Here is a 21,911-nt window from a genome sequence, read left to right as displayed (position 1 = left end):
CATTATGCAGACAAGGCCCACCCACTAATCCAATCCTCAGTTTTCCCCCTGTCGGCAGAGGCCCGCCAGGACTTCAGCCACATAAAGGCGGATATCGCAAAGGCCACGATGCACGCAATCGATTAATCCCTTCATTTCAAAGTCGAGAGCGACGCGTCCGACTTTGCTCTGGCGGCCACCCTCAACCAAGCGGGCAGGCCCGTGGCCTTCTTCTCACCCACCCTCCATGCTTCAGAAATCCATCATTCCCCTGTGGAAAAGGAGGCCCAGGCCATAGTAGAAGCTGTGCGGCACTGGAGGCATTACCTGGCCGGCAGGAGATTCACGCTCCTCACTGACCAACGGTCGGTAGCTTTCATGTTCGATAATGCACAGCAGGGCAAGATAAAGAACGATAAGATCTTACGGTGGAGGATCAAGCTCTCCACCTACAACTATGAGATCCTGTATCGTCCCGGGAAGCTAAACGAGCCTCCTGCCACCCTATCCTGCGGCACATGTGTCAACGCACAAGTGGACCGACTCCGAGCCCTCCATGAGGACCTCTTCCACCCAGGGGTCACTCGATTCTTCCATTTTATCAAGACCCGCAACCTGCCCTACTCCCTCGAGGGGGTCAGGACCGCCACCAGGAACTGCCAAATCTACGCGGAGTGCAAGCCGCACTTCAACAGGCCAGAGAAAGAGCACCTGATAAAGGCTTCCCGTCTCTTTGAACGCCTCAGTATGGATTTCAAAGGGCCCCACCCCTCCACCGACCGCAACACATACTTCCTGAACGTGATTGACGAATACTCCCGGTTCCCATTCGCCATCCCCTGCCCCGACATGACCGCAGCCACCGTCATAAAAGCACTCCACAGTATCTTTACCCTGTTCGGTTTGCCCGCCTACATACACAGCGATAGGGGGTCCTCCTTCATGAGCGACGAACTGCGTCAATTCCTGCTCAGCAAGGGCATTGCCTCGAGCAGGATGACCAGTTATAACCCCCGGGGAAACGGACAGGTAGAGAGGTAGAACGGAACAGTCTGGAAGACTGTCCTACTGGCCCTACGGTCCAGGAATCTCCCAGTCTCCCACTGACAGGAGGTCCTTCCGGATGCTCTCCACTCCATCCGATCACTGCTGTGTACCACGACAAACGAAACACATCATGAACGTCTCCTTGTCTTCCCTAGGGAGTCCTCCTCCGGGACCTCGCTCCTAACATGGCTGGCGTCTCCTGGACCCATTCTGCTCTGCAAACACATGCGGGCGCACAAGTCGGACCCATTGGTAGAGAGGGTCCACCTCCTTCACGCTAACCCTCAGCACGCCTACATGGCGTACCCCGACGCCCGACAGGATACGGTCTCCCTACAGGACCTGGCACCCACTGGATCCTCCCCCACGCTCCCCACGCTCCTCCCCACCCCCACCCACCGGCACATCTCATGGCTGCCTCCTTTCCAGGAGGATCGGTTCTTCCACTGGTCCCATCCAGGGGTGATGAAGCTACCGAAGAAGCCAAAGTCACGCTCCCGGAATCATGGATGCCCGAGGCGGCGCCTTCATCACCGCCGAAACTGCGACGATCACAGAGGACGACCAGGGCCCCCGATCGACTAATTGCTTCATTCTGACATGGACATGTAAAATTAATACTGTAAATAGGCAGCACGGTAGCATTGTGGATAGCACAATTGCTTCACAGCTCCAGGGTCCAAGGTTCGATTCCGGCTTGGGTCACTGTCTGTGCGGAGTCTGCACATCCTCCCCGTGTGTGCGTGGGTTTCCTCCGGGTGCTCCGGTTTCCTACCACAGTCCAAAGATGTGCAGGTTAGATGGATTGGCCATGATAAATTGCCCATAGTGTCCAAAATTGCCCTTAGTGTTGGGTGGGATTGCTGGGTTATGGGGATAGGGTGGAGGTGTTGACCTTGGTTAGGGTGCTCTTTCCAAGAGCCGGTGCAGACTCGATGGGCCGAATGGCCTCCTTCTGCACTGTAAATTCTATGATAATCTATGATAATAGTTGTGTAATGTAATAAGGCAAAACACGGTACCACTGTATGACGCGAGACTACCACCCCCGCTGGACTCCTTTTTTAACAGGGGGTGAATGTGGTAGTCTGTATTAGGGGTATTACGGTGCCTATGTTGAGGCTGTAAGACCATTGGTGTGGGAGATACCCGAGGCATGAAGATCATTGATGAAGGCTGCCTGCTGGTTCCGCCCAGCAAGGCTGAGTATAAGAGTCTGTGTCTCCCCAGCAGCCGCATTCGATACCTGCACTGCTGGGGGAAACATCTAGTCCAATAAAGTCTTTAATTGTCATCCAATCTCGCTTCTGGAGTTATTGATCGAGCATCAAAGCATTAACTGATTACACTTGTATCATACAGTGTAATGTTATTAAGAGCATAGTCCCCAAGGTAAAGTGTCTGACTAATGCAGTCTGCGAAATGATAGTTCATGACGTCATAAATAGTGTAAAACCATGTATCCTTTTAACTAGAATAGAATTTATAACAGAGTAACTGGATATTCATTTCAACAGTTTAATGCCAGTAGACTGGTGACTCAGGTCAGAGCATGCAATGTCAGTAGAATAGATCTCAAATTGGCTGCACCACAAAGGTGTGTTTAAAGATGGCTACTCAAGACGGCTGGAAGGTGGGAAGTGGTGTTCCATAGGAATCTGTGTTCAGACTACTGTTCTTTACCATTTACTTAAAATGATTTTGGCTGAGGAATCAGGGGCGTGATTCTCCGACCCCCCACCGGGTAGGAGAATCGCCGAGGGCCGGCGTGAATCCCTCCCCCGCCCTGTCCCGAATTCTCCACCACCAGAGATTCAGCGGGGGCGGGAATCGCAGCGTGCCGGTCGGCGGAAATTGCGCCGGTCGGCGGGCCCACCCCCGGCGATTCTCCGGTCCGCGATGGGCCGAAGTCCCGCCGCTGTCAACCCACGCCAGCCGGTGTGGATCGAACCACCTTTCGAACGGCGGGACAAGGCGGCGCGGGCGGGCTCCGGGGTCCTGGGGGGGGCGCTGGGCAATCTGGCCCCCGGGGGTGCCCACACAGTGGCCTGGCCCGCGATCGGCGCCCACGATCCGCGGGCGGGCCTGTGCCGTGGGGGCACTCTTTTCCTTCTGCCTTCACCATGGTCTTCACTATGGCGGAGGTGGAAGAGACCCCCTCCACTGCACATGCGCGGGGATGCCGTGCGCGGCCGCTAACGCTCCCGCGCATGCGTCGCACGGCAAAGTCATTTCCACGCCAGCTGGCAGGGCGCCAAAGGCCTTTCCCGCCAGCCGGCGGGGCATAAATCAGTCCGGCGCGGGCCTAGCCCCTCCAGGTAAGGTGTAGGGCACCTAAAATGGTTGATTCCCGATTAATTTGGCCAAACCCCGATGTAAAATGGCGAACTGAAAAGGCTGATGGGAAAATCAGCCAACAGGACACAAACGGACAGCTGCAGACAGAACAGTGTATTCGGCTCTGGGGAAGTCGGCCCAGACCGATACCTGCAACCATTAGCAGCACATCAACCCAGCCACCTGCAGTTTAATCGGCGATCCCCGGGAACAATTGCTACAAATTAGCAACTGAAAGCCGATCCAGACCTCTCGGCGCCAGCAGTGGCCGAGACAAAGACAGGTGGACGACCACCCCCCGATCAAGGAATCGCCCCATTATTGGAGCATATCGAACCCAGTGATTGGGACCAAGTCCAATCACTTGGGACCAGGGTCACGGTCCGCCTCGAGAGGCGGGAAGTCCTTGGGAACTATAAAGATAGGGGCCAAGTTCAGATCGACCCTTCTTCTCCTACCCGCAACCTTCGAGACCCTTCGGCGAAAGAACAAGCAAGTCTTACTCCAGCGATCGCTACCAGATAGGTGTTCCAGACTATCGACCCGTACCAGCCTTTTTGAATCCCGCAGGCTAGACCCACTTCGATAAGCCACTCGTTTCCCTGCCCTGGTGGGCCATCACCAAAGTTAAGTATTGGCCTTTAGTGGTCGGTAATAGTCTAGAGGTAGTATTATTGTATAAGTATTTATTACTGTATATAATAAATGATCGTTGATTTAACATTTACTAAGCGGTGTACTGTATTATTAATCATTACTTGAGCTTGAACCACGTGGCGGTATCAGAAAGATACCTGGCGACTCGTGAGTAAAGGTTACAGTGTTAGAGCTAATAAAACTAAGGCTAATAAGAGCAACAAAGGGCTCGGCCCCTCAAGATGCGGAGAATTCCGCACCTTTTGGGCGGCGCGATGCCGGACTGATTCGCGCCATTTTTGGCGCCGGTCGGCAGACATCGCGCCGATTGCGGAGAATCCCGTCCCTGAAGTACATCCTCTCTTTCATTATCTATGGGTGAAATTTTTCCCAGAAGTTCAGTGTATCAGGTTCAGAGTGAAAAATGGCATGCATTTCTCCAGATGCACAGCCGTGGTTGCACTCCAGATTTTCTGGCGCTTAGTACACAGAGAATCTGGAGTGAGGTTTGCGACCTGTGGGGTGGGGCCTAATGGAGCCAGCCTTTTCCACAGAGATTGGGCGTCATCATTAGAGGGTGCTCCAATCTCAAAGTTGCATTTAAGATGCCCCATTCCCCTCCACCATGGAGTTCAGGACCCTCCGTCCCCATCACATTACCTACATTCGGGCACCCTTCCAGATCCCCGCAAGCATGGAGCTCTCCCGTCTTTCTCACCCCCACTATGGGGATCAGGGTTCTCCCCTCTCTCTCCCCTCCCCCCCCCCCCCCCACTACCCTGCCAATGAGGGTTATCCCCTTGCCAGAGCCTTCTTGGCACTGTCCCTTTGGTGTTCCCCTTGATGCTACCATGGGGCACTACCAGGGTGCCCAGGTGCATTGCCCAACCTTGCCCCTCAACCACTTGGACCACCAGACACCTACGTACTCCCAATGTGGTTATCACTTTTGAAATCCAGTAGTGATTTGTGCCAGGGTGATGACACGCCGCCAGGGAGGGAGGATAAGTCGGGGGCAGATGTTACGGCATCAAGCTCATAAGTTATATTATATGTATTAAATGTATGGAAATCAGGTTGATGCCCTCGTTGATTACCGATGGAAGGCGGCGGGGGGGGGGGGGGGGGGGGGGGGGAATTTTAAACTGAGATCTCTCCGGCGCAAATTCCATTTTTGGTCACTCGTAAGATGTAGTGGCCATTACAGGATTTGCGGCAGCGGCAAACGGGGGTATAAGATAGCACCCTATGTGTTTACGTAAAGCTGTATCTGTCATGGTTCAGTGGCTAGCACCCTTGCCTCTGAGTTGGAAAGTTGCGAGTCCAGATCCCACTGGAGAAATTTCAGAACAAAAATCTGTGTCTGAGGTACTGTGTTTAGGTTGAGATATTAAAGCAAGGCCCATTTGTCCCACAGCAGGAGTGTTCTCACTGGTATGCTGGCCAATATTTATTCCGCAACCAATATCACAAAAGAAATTCCAGGCTATCTGATCATGATTATATTGCTGTTTGTGGGAGCTTACTGTGCACAGAGTGGATGCCAAATATTTACATTACAACAGTGACTACACTTCAAAAACAACTCAATTGGTTGTAAATGGAAAGTCGAGGCCAGGAAAGGTGCTGCATAAATGCAAATCTTTCTTTTGTGCATGCTTTTTCTCCAGTTTCGATTTCCCCCTTATCCTTTTATTCATACACGTGGTTTTATTATTGAGTAATATCTACCTGATATTTAATTAAATATACTTCTCCTGAACTCTATCAATCACCTTTTTAAAGATTCCCTATTGCTGCTCTATCTTTGTCAATAGATTTTCCAGTAATTTCCTTAGATCCTTCCTCATCCCAGATAATTGCTATTTTCCACAACCTATTGCTTTGCTCTTTGACTTAGTTATCTGAGAGCTTTATCATATTGTGATTTTGGACAATATTTCATCATATCGTAACAGTAGAAATTGCAATCAGCACATTGTAACAGTGGAAATTGCAATCAGCTTTGTTCTCATACAAACACTTAAAGTTTATGATAAAATAGCACTGAATTTGGTAAAAAGGCTCTAAGTGCTCAACAAGAAAAGTATTGTGATAAATGTAGAAATTGTTACATATTATATTTCATATTTGTGGCAGTAATTAAATTAAAAACCCTGGTTTAAAATACATGCACGCAGCGTGTCTACTAAAACTGTAATTAAGGAGTCAGAAAAGGTGAGGTCATGTTTGATTTTAACTAGTTACTTGTTTACAGAGAGATGGCTAATGGGATATTGTTTTGATTGCTGGAAATTAGATAGTTTGTGAGGGATTGTATTTAGCTCTAGATAAGCAGGTAAAGGGGTGTCTTAGTGGGATACAAATTATGTAATTAATGGGAGGAGCCAGGTCTGTCTGTCATTTGCAATTTTAACAAATGCTGTTAGGTTGAGTAGATTATCAGAAGGATTTTCAGGTTGTTCCTGAAAAGGGACTCTCACTCTAAAGGTCTGCACAGATAAGCAAGTAACCTGTTTTGTCAACTTTATTGATAAGTGACAATTGAACTGCATTGGATTGCTTAATTGGAATTAATGGCAGGTGTAGATACTGAGTTAAAGTTTTTCCTTTTATTTAATAACGGTCTAACTGTTAATTGTAAAGCTAGTTATTTTATGTTAACTTTGTTAATTCTGTGTTTCAATTAAAGTTGTTTTAACATCAAATATATCTATTGGTCAGAGTCATCACTCCTGGGGTGAAGTATCCTTTCTTCACAGTTCTACAAATTGAAAGGTGATTTGGCGTTCTCGTCTGGTATCCTAACAAAAGTTGGGGTCTGGTCCAGTTTCCTAACAATTACAATGTATTACAATGACAAAGTTGTCATTCTTTGACTGCTGCCTCACAGCTCCAGGGTCCCGGGTTCAATTCCAGCCTCGGGTGACTGTCTGTGTGGAGTTTGCACTTTCCTCCCATATCTGCGTGGGTTTCCTCCGTGGTGCTCCAGTTTCCTCCCACAGTCCAAAGATGTGCAGGTTAGATGGATTGGCCATGATAAATTGCCCCTTTGTGTCAAAAAGATTAGGTGCGGGTACTGGGATAGGGTGGAGATGTGGGCTTACGTATGGTGCTCTTTCCAAGGGTCGGTGCCGACTGGTTGGGTCAAATGACCTCCTACTGCACTGTAGGGATTCTATGATTATAACTGTGTTATTTTAGTACAGGCTTTAAGAAGCGTACCAATTATAATTTCCACCCTGCAGTGTTATGAACATCGTGTGCAGAAACATACTATCCTAAGTTAATGTGAGACAGTAAACAGTTATAATATCACATTTATAATTACACCGATTTCTCAAGGAATGAATAACATTGATTCACTGAGCATGAAGTTACTGTATCCGACTGTAGTGAATCGTCAACAAGACGTTGGTTGTAATATGATTTAATTCACGACTCATCTCATTTTTTGAGATTGCAGGTACCGACCTTCCCGCTCCTGCCACCTCGGGGGATACAGGACAGGGTAGTTTCTAGAATATGGGTGGGAGAGGGGAAGGTATCAGATATCTATCAAGAACTTATGGAGTCGGAGGAAGTGGGAAGACGAGCTAGGGAAGAGATAGAGGCGGGTTTGTGGGCGGATGCCTTAAGCAGGGTTAACATATCCTCATCATGTGCCAGGCTTAGCCTGATACAGTTCAAGGTAGTCCACTGGACACACATGACGGTGGCCCAGATGAGCAAGTTTTTTTGGGTAGAGGACAGGTGTGCGAGGTGCGAATCATGTCCACTTGTTTTGGGCATGCCTGCAGCTTATAGGGTTTTGGCAGGGGATTGCTAAGACTATGTCCACTGTACTTAAACACGGGTGGTGTCGAGTCCAGAGGTGCCGATCTTTGGAGTGTCGGAAGAGCCGGGAGTTCAGGGGGCCGAAAGAGGCTGACGTCTTGGCCTTTGCCTCCCTGGTAGCCCGGAGACGGATCCTGCTAATGTGGAGGGACTCAACGCCCCCGAAATTAGGGGGTGAAATTAGGGTTAGCGACATGGCTGGGTTTCTCATGTCTCGAGAAAATAATGTTTGCCCTAAGAGAGTCAATGTTAGGGTTCACTCGGAGGTGGCAGCAGTTCGTTGACTTTCTCTGAGAAAATTAAAAAGTCAGCAGAAGCAGAAATCAAAGGGGGGGGGGGAGGGGGGGTTAGACTATTGTTTTATTGGTTGGGGTGTGAAGGTGGTGATGGGGATGGAAATGTTTATTGTACCATGTTTATGTTGCTGTTATTGTTATTATGAAAATTACAAATACCCTAATAAAAATATATATTTTTTAAAATTCACGACTCATCTCAAAGGTAATCCAAATAATTCTGTGCAGATTCTCTTTAACTGGTGAGGAAGACTGCAACAAACAGCTAATTTTATATTTGTTCTTATTAAAGAGCTCCATGGAGTGCCACTAGTGGTTACAATAGTCTCTGTACAAATTTATTTTTTTGTGAGATGAGGGAGTTGCTGGTCAGGCCAGCATATATTGCTAGCTGCTCTTGATAACGTGGTGGTGAGATGCCTTTTTGAACCATTGTAATCGAGAAAGTACAAGAAAGCACATTGGGAGAATAATGTGTTTAAAAGCAATGACAGTGCAGGACAACAAAGACCCAGGCAGAGGTTGGGGAAAATGCAAAAAGGGACATATCTAATGTTCTGGATCACAAACAGGTCACCAACACTGGAAGTGGTGCAACTCTATTTTATTATAAGGTTAACTATATTAACATACTTGAACTGTGGGTAAATGCAATACCAGCTTTAACTGTTGACCCTTGCCTAGTCCTAACCAGGTGATGCACGCAGCACATGGTGAATGTCTGTGTTGCAGGCTGTGAGCTCTGTGCTCTGAGCTGGCTGCTACTAGAATGAGCGGGAACTCTCCTGTCCCCTGTCTTTAGAGTGTGTGTGCTCTCACTGGTGATTGGCTGCGGTGTTGTGTATGTTGATTGGTTCCACTGCATGTCCATCAGTGTGTGTGTGTGTCTGCACCATGATATACTGGTGTATATTATGACAATATCCAAATTAAAACAGAAGTAGGAACTACAGAACCCGAACATCTGAAGGTAATGACCATAAGATATAGGAGCAGAATTAAGTCATTCGGCCCATCAGGTCTGCTCCGCCACTCATGGTTGATATGTTTCTCATCCCCATTCTCCTCCCTTCTTCACATAACCCCTGATAAACGCAGGGATAATGTAGCCTGGCCAATCCACAGTAACCTGCACATCTTTAGACTGTGGGAGGAAACCCACACAGACATGGGGAGAATGTGGAAACTCCACAGCCTGTCATCCAAGACTGGAAATGAACCTGGGTACCGAGCGCTGTGAGGCAGCAGTGCTAACCACCGTGCCGCCAATTTTTCTTCACTCTAGTTTGGGGTTGCCCTATTAACGTAAGAATTGGCTAACGGGAGTGGCGTTGAAAGGTTGACTGCAGCTCATTATAATAGTTTTTGTCCTTGGAGAAAGAGCTTAGAGTTCTTGTTTTGTTCAAGTTTAGGTTTAGTAGAAATAGATTTTAGTTGTTCACTCTGCTTTTATCTGGATAAGTGTTTGGGCATGAAAGTAACGGAGGGTGAAGATGAGTGGGCGGGGGGACAATATCTGCTGACAGTGACTGCAGATTTTTCTTTGTTTAGTCTTGCGAGTTGGTTTGGTGCCATCTTGGGTGGACCTGGTTGCTGTACCTTTTGCATTTGTGTTGGGCAATCCCTCTTGGTGGAAATGGTCGACTCCATAAGGTGGGGTGGGAGGCCCCCAGTTCGTCTGGTCACGAGGAATGTCAGTGGTTGAATGGCCCAGTCAAAAGGTCGAGAGTATTTACTCACCTTAAAAGTTTAAATTTCGAAGTGGTGTGTTTGCAGAAGACTTGCTTGCGGGTTAGGGACCAGACAAGGCTATGGAAGGGGTGGGTGGGTCATGTTCTTCATTCGGTCTTCAATGTTTGGGCCCGGGATGCGGCAATATTAATTAATAAAAGGATTCCGTTTTCCGTTGCTAAGAGGTTGGCCGACCCCAATGGCAGACATGTTATAGTCAGTGACTCTTTGGCGGGCACTTTGGTGGTTCTAGTTAATATCTGTGCTCCAAACTGGGACAATAGGAAATTCATGAATAATTTGCTGGCTTCCCTCCACAATTTGGATTTGCATTGGTTAATTGTGGTGGGGACTTAAATTGTGTTCTGAACCCTAGTCCAGATTGGTCCAAGTCCAAATCTCTGATTCCATCAGTGTTGGCCAGAACTTTGTTGTTTTACATGGTACACATGGGAGGGGGGAGGGGAAAGAGATCCTTGGTATTTTCTGCACCCAGGTGGTATAGGTTTTTCACTTTTCCCACACGTGCATCATGTATACTCCCCGATCGATTTTTTTCGTGGCGGATAGTTCGCTCCTTCCTTTTGTGAGGGTGGATGTTACTCAGCGATTGTGATTTTGGACCATGCCCCGCACTTTTGTTTGATTCGGCACTAGAGTTGGATCCCTCCAAGCGCCCACCATAGATTGGACACGGCATGACTGCAGACAAGAAATTGTGTGAACGCATGTCAACTGCCATTGGGGAATATATAAGATGTAATAAAAGTGGGTCAATCTCACCTTCTATGCTGTGGGAAGCTGTCTCCGCTCATGTTTACCTTGGCGATAGAACCGCTTGCTCTAGCACGGAGGTTCTTGGTTAACTGGAAGGGGACTCTGGGAGGGGTGGAGCATATGGTCTCCCTTTATGCGGATAACCTACTTCTCTATATTACAGACACAATACCATCTATGGAACAAAAAATGAAGCTGCTTAGGAGTTTTGGCTCCTTCTCTGGGTATAGGTTGAACTTGGCTACGAGTGAAAGCTTCCCGGTCAATCCACTGTGAAGGAAAGCCTAACCGAGGATGCTACCTTTTCATCTTGCCAAGCCTACCTTTCATTATCTGGGGGCCTGGGTGGCTCACAAGTGGGCCTCACTTCATAAATTAAATTATACCAGTCTAGTTGATGGTGTCAAGGCAGTCTTACAGAAGTGGGATAACCTTCCCCGGTCCTTGGTGCGCAGGCTTCAGACTATTAAAATGAACGTCCTCCTGAGATTTTTATTTATTTTTCCAATGTCTCCCCATTTTTTCTCTCCAAGTCCTCTTTTGGTTAAAGATCAATAAATTAACGTCCTTTTTTATTTGGGTGGTTAAGACTCGAAGGATCCGTGGGGTTCTGTTGCAGAGAGATAAGCAATCTGGGGGTTTGGCTCTACCCACTCTATTATTCTACTGTTGGGCAGCCAATATTCGGAATGTATTGTTGTGGCTCAGTGGTTCCGTATGGGGTCAAATGGAAGCGAGCTTCTGCACAGTTTCTAGGTGCAATAGTGATCGCATTGTTGACTTTCTCTCCAGTACAATTTTCCCTCAATCCAGTTGTGGTGTCCACCCTGAGAATCTGGAAAAGGTTCAGGCAGCATTTTAAGCTTTGTTCTTTGCCTCCGCTTGCCCCACCTGCAATAACCACCTTTTTATGCCTGCGGGTTTGGATTCGACATTTAAGTCTTAGGAGGGGAAGGGTTTGGAGCATTTGGGGGACCTGTTCTGCGGAGGGGAGGTATGCTAATTTCAAGAAGCTGACGGAAAAATTCCAACTGCCTCGTTCCAAGTTTTTCAGGTCACAAATGTTTGCCACCCTCTTCCCTGTGAAGAGGATTTTGTCTTTGGCCGGGTCTGGTGGGGGACTATTTTGAGCATATACGGCCATATCCTCTCAGCAGAGTCATCCCCGTTGAGTGAGACGAGTGTGAAATGGGAGGAGGACTTGGGTCCCATTTTGGACGATGAGGTATAGAGTGAGGCCTTCACGGTCAACTCCACATCTTCATGTGCTCGGTTACCTCTGATCAACTTCAAGGTGGTGCATAGGGCTCATCTGACTAAAGCGAGGATGAGTAGATTTTTCTCTGGAGTGGAGGACAAATGTGAGCGTTGCTCTCGGGGGCTGGCTAACCACATTCATATGTTCTGGTGATTTCCCAGGTTGGTGAGCTTTTGGGCCTCTTTCTTCAACACCATGTTGGAAATACCAAATATTGATTTAGATCCTTTTTCGCTGGTGGCCATTTTTTGGGTATCAGACTTGCCAGACAGGGGTGAAGGTGGACGTCCTCGTTAATAGCTCAGAGACGAGTTCTGCTTGGGTGGAGGTCTCCTATCCACCCAGTGCCTTGGCTTGCTTCGGTGACCCTGTCTTTCTTATATTTGGAGAAGGTTAAGTAAACCATTTGAGGGTTGGTGGAAGGGATCTACCTAAGATGGCAGCCATTCATTTCCTTTTTTAAAGAGCTGGTCACCGTTAGCATTTAGGGCATTCAATATGCACTTTTGCTTGTTGGTCTTGTTCTTTAATTTTGTAACTTGGGTTAATTGTTTTATATTATTTTGTTTATTATTGAAAAAATTTAATAAACATATTTAGAATAGAAAAGTAATTAACAGAGGCAATACAGTTATAAATGGTCACAGGAATTTATAATGGAGAATAATGACATAAAGACGACTGGTTTCGATTTGGTATATTTGTGAAAAATAAGTGATAGAAAATCAATGCTTGCTTCTGTTAACTTTGAGAAGCCAATTTGCTCTCAGTTGTCTTATACTATCATGAATAGTGTAAATCTACACTAAAATGTGACAAAAATATATGAAATCAAGCTGTTTATTTAGGAAGTGTCTGCAACTGTAATACTTTTAATATATTTAGATAGATATAAATAATCATTTTATCAACGCATTCAGACAGATTGAAGCAGTCTCTGTTTAACTTTTGAAGCATACAGTTAAATACATGGAGGGAAATGGATGCCATACTGTGGCTAATGGCAGAGAGATACGTGGGTCATAACCATTACTGAAGTATGAGGGTAGTTACCCCTGGTAGACACTGGAAATCTGTAACCGGTTCTCAACAGCTGTTCTCGATGAGAAAGGGATATAGTATTGTCCAGTTAGAAGAAAAACGTCAAGAATCTTCAACATATCTTGGAGAAGCGAGTGAATGGAATTCTTGCTGAAGGATATCAGGCAGATTGGCATTCTCCTCAGTTGAGCAATTTTGTGGTTTCTCACCAGAATACCGAGTATCCTAATAGCCTAGAAACTAATGTGGAATCTTGCTGGTGGTTCTTTGATCTGAACTTCCCTCATATTGTATGTTCTGGAACGCTACAGAATAATAAAGAAAGAACTTGGGATTTCCAGAGAAGCTTTTGCCACCTCAGGACATCTTAAAAGATATTTCCAGCTAATTAAATAACATTAAAATGTTTCCTAACAGGGGTAACACTACCTGCCCACAAACAGCAATGTGATAGTGCCCACTTCATTGGCAACCCTTCCACAAATATTCACTCTCTCTACCACCGACCTGTGGTGGTATCAGTGCGTACCATCTACAAGATGCACTGCAGGTACTCACCAATGTTCCTTCAGCAGCAACTTCCAAACCCATGACCGCTACCATCTAAAGGAACAAGAGCAGCAGATACATGGGAACATCACCACCTGGAGGTTCCCCTCCAAGCCACTCACTGATTTGGAAATATATTGTCATTTCTTCACTGTTGCTTGGTCAAAATCCTGGAACACTCTCCCTAACAGCACTGTGGCTGGACTTACACCTCAGGACTGCAGCAGTTCACGAAGGCAGATCACCACCACCCTCAAGGAAATTAGGGTTGGACAAGAAATACTGGCCTAGCCAGTGATGCCTACACCTCGTAAAAAAATAATTTAAAAAAATTATGTTTCAGCGATATTGGTTGAGGGACAAATATTGGCCACAACTCGGGGAGAATTCCCCTGCTCTTCTTCAAAGTCAGGAGCAACTGGTAGTGTCATGAGGAATATCGTGGATGATGACAGGCCTTGGGTTTCAGACCCATAATTCGGGTCAGGTGTGGAGTTAATTTGAAGATATTCTCAAAACAAAAAGCAAGGAAAGTGATAACAACTTACACTAAAAGCAGACAAATTGAATTGGAGCCTACAACGCTAGTTAAACATGAGCACAGATACATGCACCGTGGGAATCCAAATGGCCTCTTTCTGTATTTGTTAAATGCATTGGTTCTTACCTGAATACTGCTCTGTGTGTTTGATCTCTTTCTTCTCCATTTATTGTACATGAGTACAATCCGAAGGATTCTGCACCTAAGTTACAGAAACAAGCACATGTAAACTTAAGAAGTGAAAAGCAGTTTCTGTGTCAATATATTGGAGATAACTATACCCCGTGCCCACTTCTCTTTAGGCTAATATTCTGCTCGGTTATTCTCTGTACGCGTACATCTTCACTCCAAAGGTTCAATGAGAATATGACTGACCGGATATTCCTCAACTCCACTTTCCTGCCTTATCGCCAAAACTCCTCGCCCCCCCCCCCCCCCCCACCCGCCCGCCCCCCCACCAAAAAAAAAAACTATTGAGTACCGCTAGCCTAAATATTGAGCCCAGGCAGAAAATGGCCTTTAAGGAGCCGAGTGGTCCTGTTAATCGTGTATGGGATGGGAGTGTCATTAACGAGGCAAACATTTGCTACCTGGACCAATTGCCCTCGGGAAGATGGTGGGTGAGCTGCCTTCTTGAACTGCTGCAGTCCATCTGGTGTAGGTGCTGTTAGGGAGGGTGATGGTGTTCCCATGCATCTGCTGCCCTTGCCCTTCTAGGTGATCCAAGTCCCTGGGTGGAAGGTGCTATTGAAGGAGCCTTGGTGGGTTGCTGCAGTGCATCATTACAGTGTTCTTTATGACAATAAAGATTCTTATAAAATACTTCAGCTTTGTCTTTTGCACTAATGTGTTCGGCCCCTCCATCATTGAGAATGAGGTGTTTGTGGACCTTTCTCCCTATATTAGTTGTTTAATTGTCCACCACCAGTCACAATTGGATGTGACAGGTCTGCAGGAGTTTGACCTAATTTCTTAATTGTGGGATTGCTTAGTTCCGTCTGCAACATACTGCTTCCACTGATTGGCATGTCGGTAACCTCACCAGGTTAGCATCTCATGCCTGGTGCTGCTCCTGGTCCCCAAGTTGGGAACTGAGTGCTCCTCCTGCTGATTGGAATTCGAGGCATGGGAGAGCCGTGTGACTTCCATTTAATGATTGAGCCATCACAAAATTCCGGTGTAATTGGACTCAAGGATAATTGGTGTCAAGTGGCTCATTAATGAGTCTAATTGCCATCCACTGGCAGCGGGTGAGTTGCCAGTTACATTGACTCCTCCTCACTTCTGAATTAATTTCAGGAGACTTTCCCACTACCAGCACACTGTCCTGTGACCTCCTGTGTGATTTTAGTAGACCCAACCACCATGTTTGCTCCAGCCTGGCCATACACCACATTTGTCTCTCACATTCATCTGCCAATATTTCCTTATTCCTAGTAATCCTTCACTATACTTCAGCCCTTCTACCTGCAGCATGACACCAACCTTTCCTTCCAGTGCATTCCATGTAGATACACAATCATGTGTGAAGGGCTGGAGTGTGTGCCCCATGGGGCAAGTTGTAGGAGTGTGGATAACATTATGGACAACTTTGTGATTTAAAGTGGGCGAGATGATTTTGCCACATTTGACTAGAGGCACCACTCAGACTTGGAAGTATTTGAAAAGGATGTGTTCAGAAGGCTGGTCACTGTAATTAGTGTTAGGGGCTCTATTTGGAGAGCCAGCACCAGCTTAGACACCTAAAACCAGTGATGGGACACCAATACCACAAGGACTGCTGCGGCTTGAAAAGAAAGTCCACATTCGGCGGCAACATCAGAACAGTAGGAAGCCACTTCCACCTTGAACCTGTTAAACCAATCAAAATGATCCAAGTCCATCTACCCACCTTTGACCCATGTCCCTCAACAGCTTCAGTATTATTGGTCATGTTTCATGGAGAAGATTAAAAATTGTCCCCATGCCCCCTTACTGAACACATCTTTTTCCTCAGACCGTCACTTCCACCAGACTCCTTTGGGGTAGGTGAGGAGTGGTTTTTATTTGTGTTTATTAACCTACTTATTCTACACTCTTAGCTGTCAGACTGGGTACCATTAAGCTTGCATTGGGTTGGAGGAATGGTCCTCTCTCTGCTACTGCAAGGAATAAAATAGGCTTTGATGGTCAGTGTAAAGGCTCTGGTCAACTTCATACAATCTTAGAATTGCACAGAGTTGAAGGAGGCCATTCAGCCTATCAAGTTTACACCTCGTCTTTCGGAGAGTAATTGAGTTAGTCCCACTCCCATGATCTTTCCCCAGATCCCTACAGTTATTTCTGTTTCTAATGTTAATCAAATTCAGTTCTGAAGACAGCTATAGAATCTGTTTTCATCATCCCAGCAGACAGCATCTTCCAAATCCTTTTAACATGTTAATAAAAAAGTTTTTGCTCATGATTCTTTTGCTAGTCACCTCAAATCTGTGCCCTCTGGATGTCGACCCTTCAGCCATGAGAAACAGTTGCTCTTCATTTACTCCATCTAAACACTTTGTGATTTCAAATAAATTATCAAAACTCCTCTTGGCCTCTTCTGCTCAAGGACAACATCTCATTCATGTAGGAAGAGAGCAGAACTACAGGCAACACCCGACCCTTCATCTGCTAATTTCTGTAATTAGGAGGGACACCCCACAATGGAATTGAAAACCTGTTACTGAAATCAACACGTGCCCATGTTTCAATTAGCATCAACACAGGATGCATGTAATTAGAAAATACTGAGCACAAATAGGAAATGACATGTCTGTCCTTTGTAGCTCCACATCCACCAAATAAGTGAGCACATATCAATGGGGTTCTGTATGCCATTCTTGCGACCTTCTGCATGAGAGCGTGCTTGTAGATTGGTCCTGCTACGTGACAGGGACTGGTCCTGTGATTTGTCATCCCCGCTGGCAAAGTTCTATGCTGGGGTTGGAATCCAGCTAGATCCGCCCCTGGTAGAATCCACCCTCTGAAACTTTGTTCTCATTATGTGGGAAGTCTTGATAGTGTCAGAAAGGTATTTGATCATGGCCAACATCACTGCAGAGAGTGGTATAATAGTGCATATGATATTGGACTATTAATCCAGAGGCCTGGCTTAATGATCTGGAAATACAAATTCAAATTCCAATGACAGCTGGGGAATTTAAATTCAATTAATTAAATATATTTGAAATTAAAAGCATGTCTAGTATTAACAATGCTGAGCATGAAACCACTGCATTAATCGGGGAAAAAAACATCTGCTTCATTTATGTCCTTTATGGAAGAAAGTCTGCTGTTCTTATTCAGTCTGGCAGATATGTGTGTAATTCCAGACCAGCAGCAATGTGGTTAACATTTTACTATCCTCTGAAATGACTGAGCAAGCCACTCTGTTGTGGCTTCTCAAGGACACTAAAGGATGGGCAATAAATGTTAATCTTGGCAATGCTCCCCGCATCCTCTGAATAAATAACAAGGAAAAATGCTCACATGAGCACTTCATTCCGGGAAGAAACTGAAACCTGCTGGATCATTCTTGCCTCCTTGGCTGGGAGCAGCTAATACAACAAAAACCAAAGGATCAATACTGACATCTTCCTCAAGGCTTAGATACTCATTGGATCAAGAAAGGGAATAGGAATGACCCTGGTAATTATAGGCCTGTTAGTCTTACTTCGGTGGTCGGTAAGTTAATGGAAAATGTCCTGAAGGATAGGATTTATGACCATTTGGAAAGATGCAGCTTAATCCGGGATAATCAACACGGATTTGTGAAGGGTAAGTCTTGCCTCACAAATTTGATTGAATTCTTTGAGCAGGTAACTAAGTGTGTAGATGAAGGTAGAGCAGTTGATGTCGTATACATGGATTTTAGTAAGGCGTTTGATAAGGTTCCCCATGGTTGGCTCATGAAGAAAGTAAGGAGGTGTGGGATAGAGGGAAATTTGGCCAATTGGATAAGTAACTGGCTATCACATAGAAGACAGAGGGGGGTGGTGGATGGAAAATTTTCAGACAGGAGACCAGTTACCAGCGGTGTACCACAGGGATCAGTGCTGGGTCCTCTGCTATTTGTGATTTTTATCAATGACTTGGAGGAGAGAGCTGAAGGATGGGTCAGTAAATTTGCTGATGACACCAAGATTGGTGGAGTAGTGGATGATGTGGAGGGCTGTTGTAGGCTGCAAAGAGACATTGATAGGATGCAGAGCTGGGCCGAAAAATGGCAGATGGAGTTTAACCCTGATAAGTGCGAGGTGATTCATTTTGGTAGGAAAAAATTGAATGCGGATTACAGGGTCAATGGCAGGGTTCTGAGGAATGTGGAGGAACAGAGAGATCTTGGGGTTCATGTCCACAGATCTCTGAAGGTTGCCACTCAAGTGGATCGAGCCGTGAAGAAGGCCTATAGTGTGTTAGCGTTTATTAACAGGGGGCTTGAGTTTAAGAGCCGAGGGGTTATGCTGCAACTGTACATGACCGTGGTGAGACCACATTTGGAATATTGTGTGCAGTTCTGGTCACCTCGCTATAGGAAGGATGTGGAAGCATTGGAAAGGGTGCAAAGGAGATTTACCAGGATGTTGCCTGGTTTGGAGGGTAGGTCTTATGAGGAAAGGTTGAGGGAGCTAGGGCTTTTCTCTTTGGAGCGGAGGATGATGAGAGGTGACTTAATAGAGATTGATAAGATAATGAGGGGGGATAGATTTCCCGGGTGGATGTAGCTGTTACAAGGGGGCATAACTATAAGATTCAGGGTGGGAGATATAGGAGGGATGTCCGAGGTAGGTTCTTTACTCAGAGAGTGGTTAGGGTGTGGAATGGACTGCCTGCTGTGATAGTGGAGTCGGGCACATTAGGAACTTTCAAGCGGTTATTGGATAGGCACATGGAGCACACCAGAATGACAGGGAGTGGGATAGCTTGATCTTGGTTTCGGACAAAGCTCGGCACATCATCGTGGGCTGAAGGGCCTGTTCTGTGCTGTACTGTTCTATGTTCTATAAACTCATAGCTACCTGTAGCACTGTGCCTTTCTTTAAAAAAAGATTATTTTCAGGGTGTTGGTGTCATTGGCAGGGCCGGCATTTATTAACCACCCCAATTGCAATTCAGGTGGTGGTGGGACAGTGGGGGGGGGGCAACCTTTTTGAACCATTACTGTCTGTATGGTATAGGTACAGTGCTATTAGAGTGCAGTTTTGACACAGAAGCAGTGAAAGAATAGTGATTATGACTCCAAGTCAGCATGATGTGTGGCTTGGGAGGACAACTTTCAGGTGGTGTCTGCTGTGTTTGGTCCTCTGGATGATAAAGGTGTGTCAGTTTGACTGGTGCTGGCGAAGAAGCTTCAGGAAATTGCTGTAGTGAATTCTGTGAATGGTATACACTGCCATGGTGTGCTGGTGATGGATCTTTAAGCCAGTAACTAGCGTGTTAAAATCGCAGACAGTGTTGTCCTGGAAAGTTTGAGATTTTAGAGTGTTGTTGGAGTAATAACAACAACAATAACAACAATCTTTATTAGTGTCACAAATGGGCTTACATTAACACTGCAATGAAGTTACTATGGAACTCCCCTAGTCACCACACTACGGCACCTCTCCGGTACACTGAGGGAGAATTCAGAATGTCCAATTCACCTAACAAGCACATTTTTCGGGACTTGCACCCTTATTGAGGTTGGAGGTGGTTTAGCTGACCTGGGCAGTCACAGGAGCTGAGTGCAAAGACGTGCTGCTTAAAGGACCCGCCTTGTTGTTGTGGGACGCTGTCCAAATTATATTAACAGAAAGGCCCGTCAGCCCTCGTACCTCTTCACCTCCCTCCCCACCCCCACACTCATGCTTCACCCATGCACCTCCCTCCCCCCCCCCAACCACCCACTTCCATGTCCATTTACCAACTATAGACTGTACATAATGCAATGAACAATATTCTGTTAGTAGGATGTGGAAACAATGCTTGACAAAAGTCATGCATTGATAACTGCCTACTTTTGTTTAAAAAAAAACATTTTTACTACAATGCAATAAAACTATCAATCATGCAGATCCTTTAAAGTATCAATAGCTGAAACTGAAAGCACTTTGAAGATCTTCATCTTGTGTAAATGAACATTGTGAAATTGACAACATGGATCAGAGAGTCAGAGCTGTGAATCAAGCAATGTTTTCTCTCGGGCTCAAGTGTTTCATCAAGTAAATAGATTTTTATATGTCTCCAACCAAGTATACATAATGAGGTTTGTCCGAGAGTCCAGAAATCTAGTGGTCTGTTAAAACACATAAGCACCAAGTAAACCATTGATTGATTTTAAGAGTAAGTGGTCACCCATTTAAGACCGAGGTGAGGAAGAATTTAATCTATTATAGGGTAGTGAATCAGTGGAATTCCTTACTGCAGAGGGTGCAGGGGCTGAGTCATTAAGTATATTCAAGACCGAGATAGATTTGCAATCAGTAAAGGGATCAAGGGTTATGGGGATAAGGTGGGAAAATGGAGTTGAAGATTATCAGATCAGTCATGATCTCATTGAATGGTGAAGCAGACTTGATGGCCGAATGGCTTACTTCTGCTCCTATGTCTTATGGTGTTATGACAGGTCTGGGTCTGTGAGCTGTGCTATCAATTTCACAATGTTTATTTCCACAAGATAAAAAAGTTTCAAGTGTAATCAAAATGGAAAAGGCAGGAGTGCTCATGATCAGAAACAGACCACACCCTTAAAAGGCACTCCCAAAATCAGAACCCTGGGAATGGGGTCAGGAATCCCAGAATTGGGACCCTCTCGCAGTTTTTAAAGGGCTCCCGAGTCACTCGAGCTCAATGAAAATCCAGCCCGAAATGTTAAATCTCAGCTACTCATTTATTGTGGACGTAAAAGATCCAATGGAACAATTTGAAGAGGAGCAGGGAATTTTCCACATCTCCCCTCATTCAATCTTCATTCCTCAATCAACACCACTAAAATCAAATCATCAGGGGATTGATTGATCTCACGTATTATTTGTGGCACCTCGCTATCTGTAATTTGGTCATTGCATTTCTCCATACAGCAATGCCTATACTTAAAAAATGTCCAACTTACATATAACATCTTTAATATAAAAATACATTGCAAGAGTTGTCACAAATTGAGCACTGACCCTGTTCCAGTGAGTGTGGAGAATGGAATTTAATTGTGGTAAAACGGAAAGAAAATGTAGAGAGAACAGGGTGCTGGTAAAACCACACCTGGAGTATTGTGTGTAGTTTTGGTCTTCTTATTTAAGAAAGGATGTACCTGCCATAGAGGGAGCGCAATGAAGGTTAACCAGACGGATTCCTGGGATGGCAGGATTGACATATGACGAGAGATTGGGTCGACTGGGCCTGTATTCAATGGAGTACAGTAGAATGAGAGGGGATCTAATTGAAACATAGATGGTGGTGGGTCTGTCAAATTCTCTACCACAGAAGGCTCCGGTCACTGAGGAAAAGTCACTCAATACATTTAATAAGGAAATAGTTAGATTTCCAGATTCTAAAGAGATCAAGGGGTATGTGCTGTTGAGTTACAGAATCAGCTCTTATCATATTGAATGGTAGAGCAGGCTCTGAGGGCCCGGGTTCAATCCTTGCCCTGGGACACTGTCCGTGTGGAGTTTCTACATGGGTCTCACCCCCACAAACACAAAGATGTGCAGGATAGGTAGATTGGCCATGCTAAATTGACGCTTAATTGGGAACAAAATTGGTACTCTAAAAATGAATGGTAGAGCAGGCTCAAAGGGTGAAATGGCTTACCTCTGCTTTCTATGGTTCTTAACATGGAGTTTTGAAATTGAGTCCAAATGCATAATTGGCTCAAGGATCTACCAGG

At 45.8% G+C, this 21,911-nt stretch overlaps 1 protein-coding gene across 5 annotated transcripts in view; it reads right to left on the bottom strand.

Annotated features, from left to right (window-relative positions):
• Positions 1 to 21,911, bottom strand: part of mapk8ip1b (mitogen-activated protein kinase 8 interacting protein 1b) — a 263,887-nt gene that overhangs the window by 29,648 nt on the left and 212,328 nt on the right. For all 5 annotated transcript variants that reach the window (XM_072466230.1, XM_072466231.1, XM_072466232.1 and 2 more), the window contains one exon: positions 14,156 to 14,231. In XM_072466230.1, coding sequence (XP_072322331.1) covers positions 14,156 to 14,231 — 76 coding nt within the window. The remainder of the gene's footprint in view (positions 1 to 14,155; positions 14,232 to 21,911) is intronic.

This window comes from Scyliorhinus torazame, chromosome 10, assembly GCF_047496885.1.
Source record: "Scyliorhinus torazame isolate Kashiwa2021f chromosome 10, sScyTor2.1, whole genome shotgun sequence".
Taxonomy (NCBI): Eukaryota; Metazoa; Chordata; class Chondrichthyes; order Carcharhiniformes; family Scyliorhinidae; genus Scyliorhinus; species Scyliorhinus torazame.
Note: the sequence above shows the minus strand (reverse complement) of the source record. Positions and strands in the feature narration are given on the sequence as shown.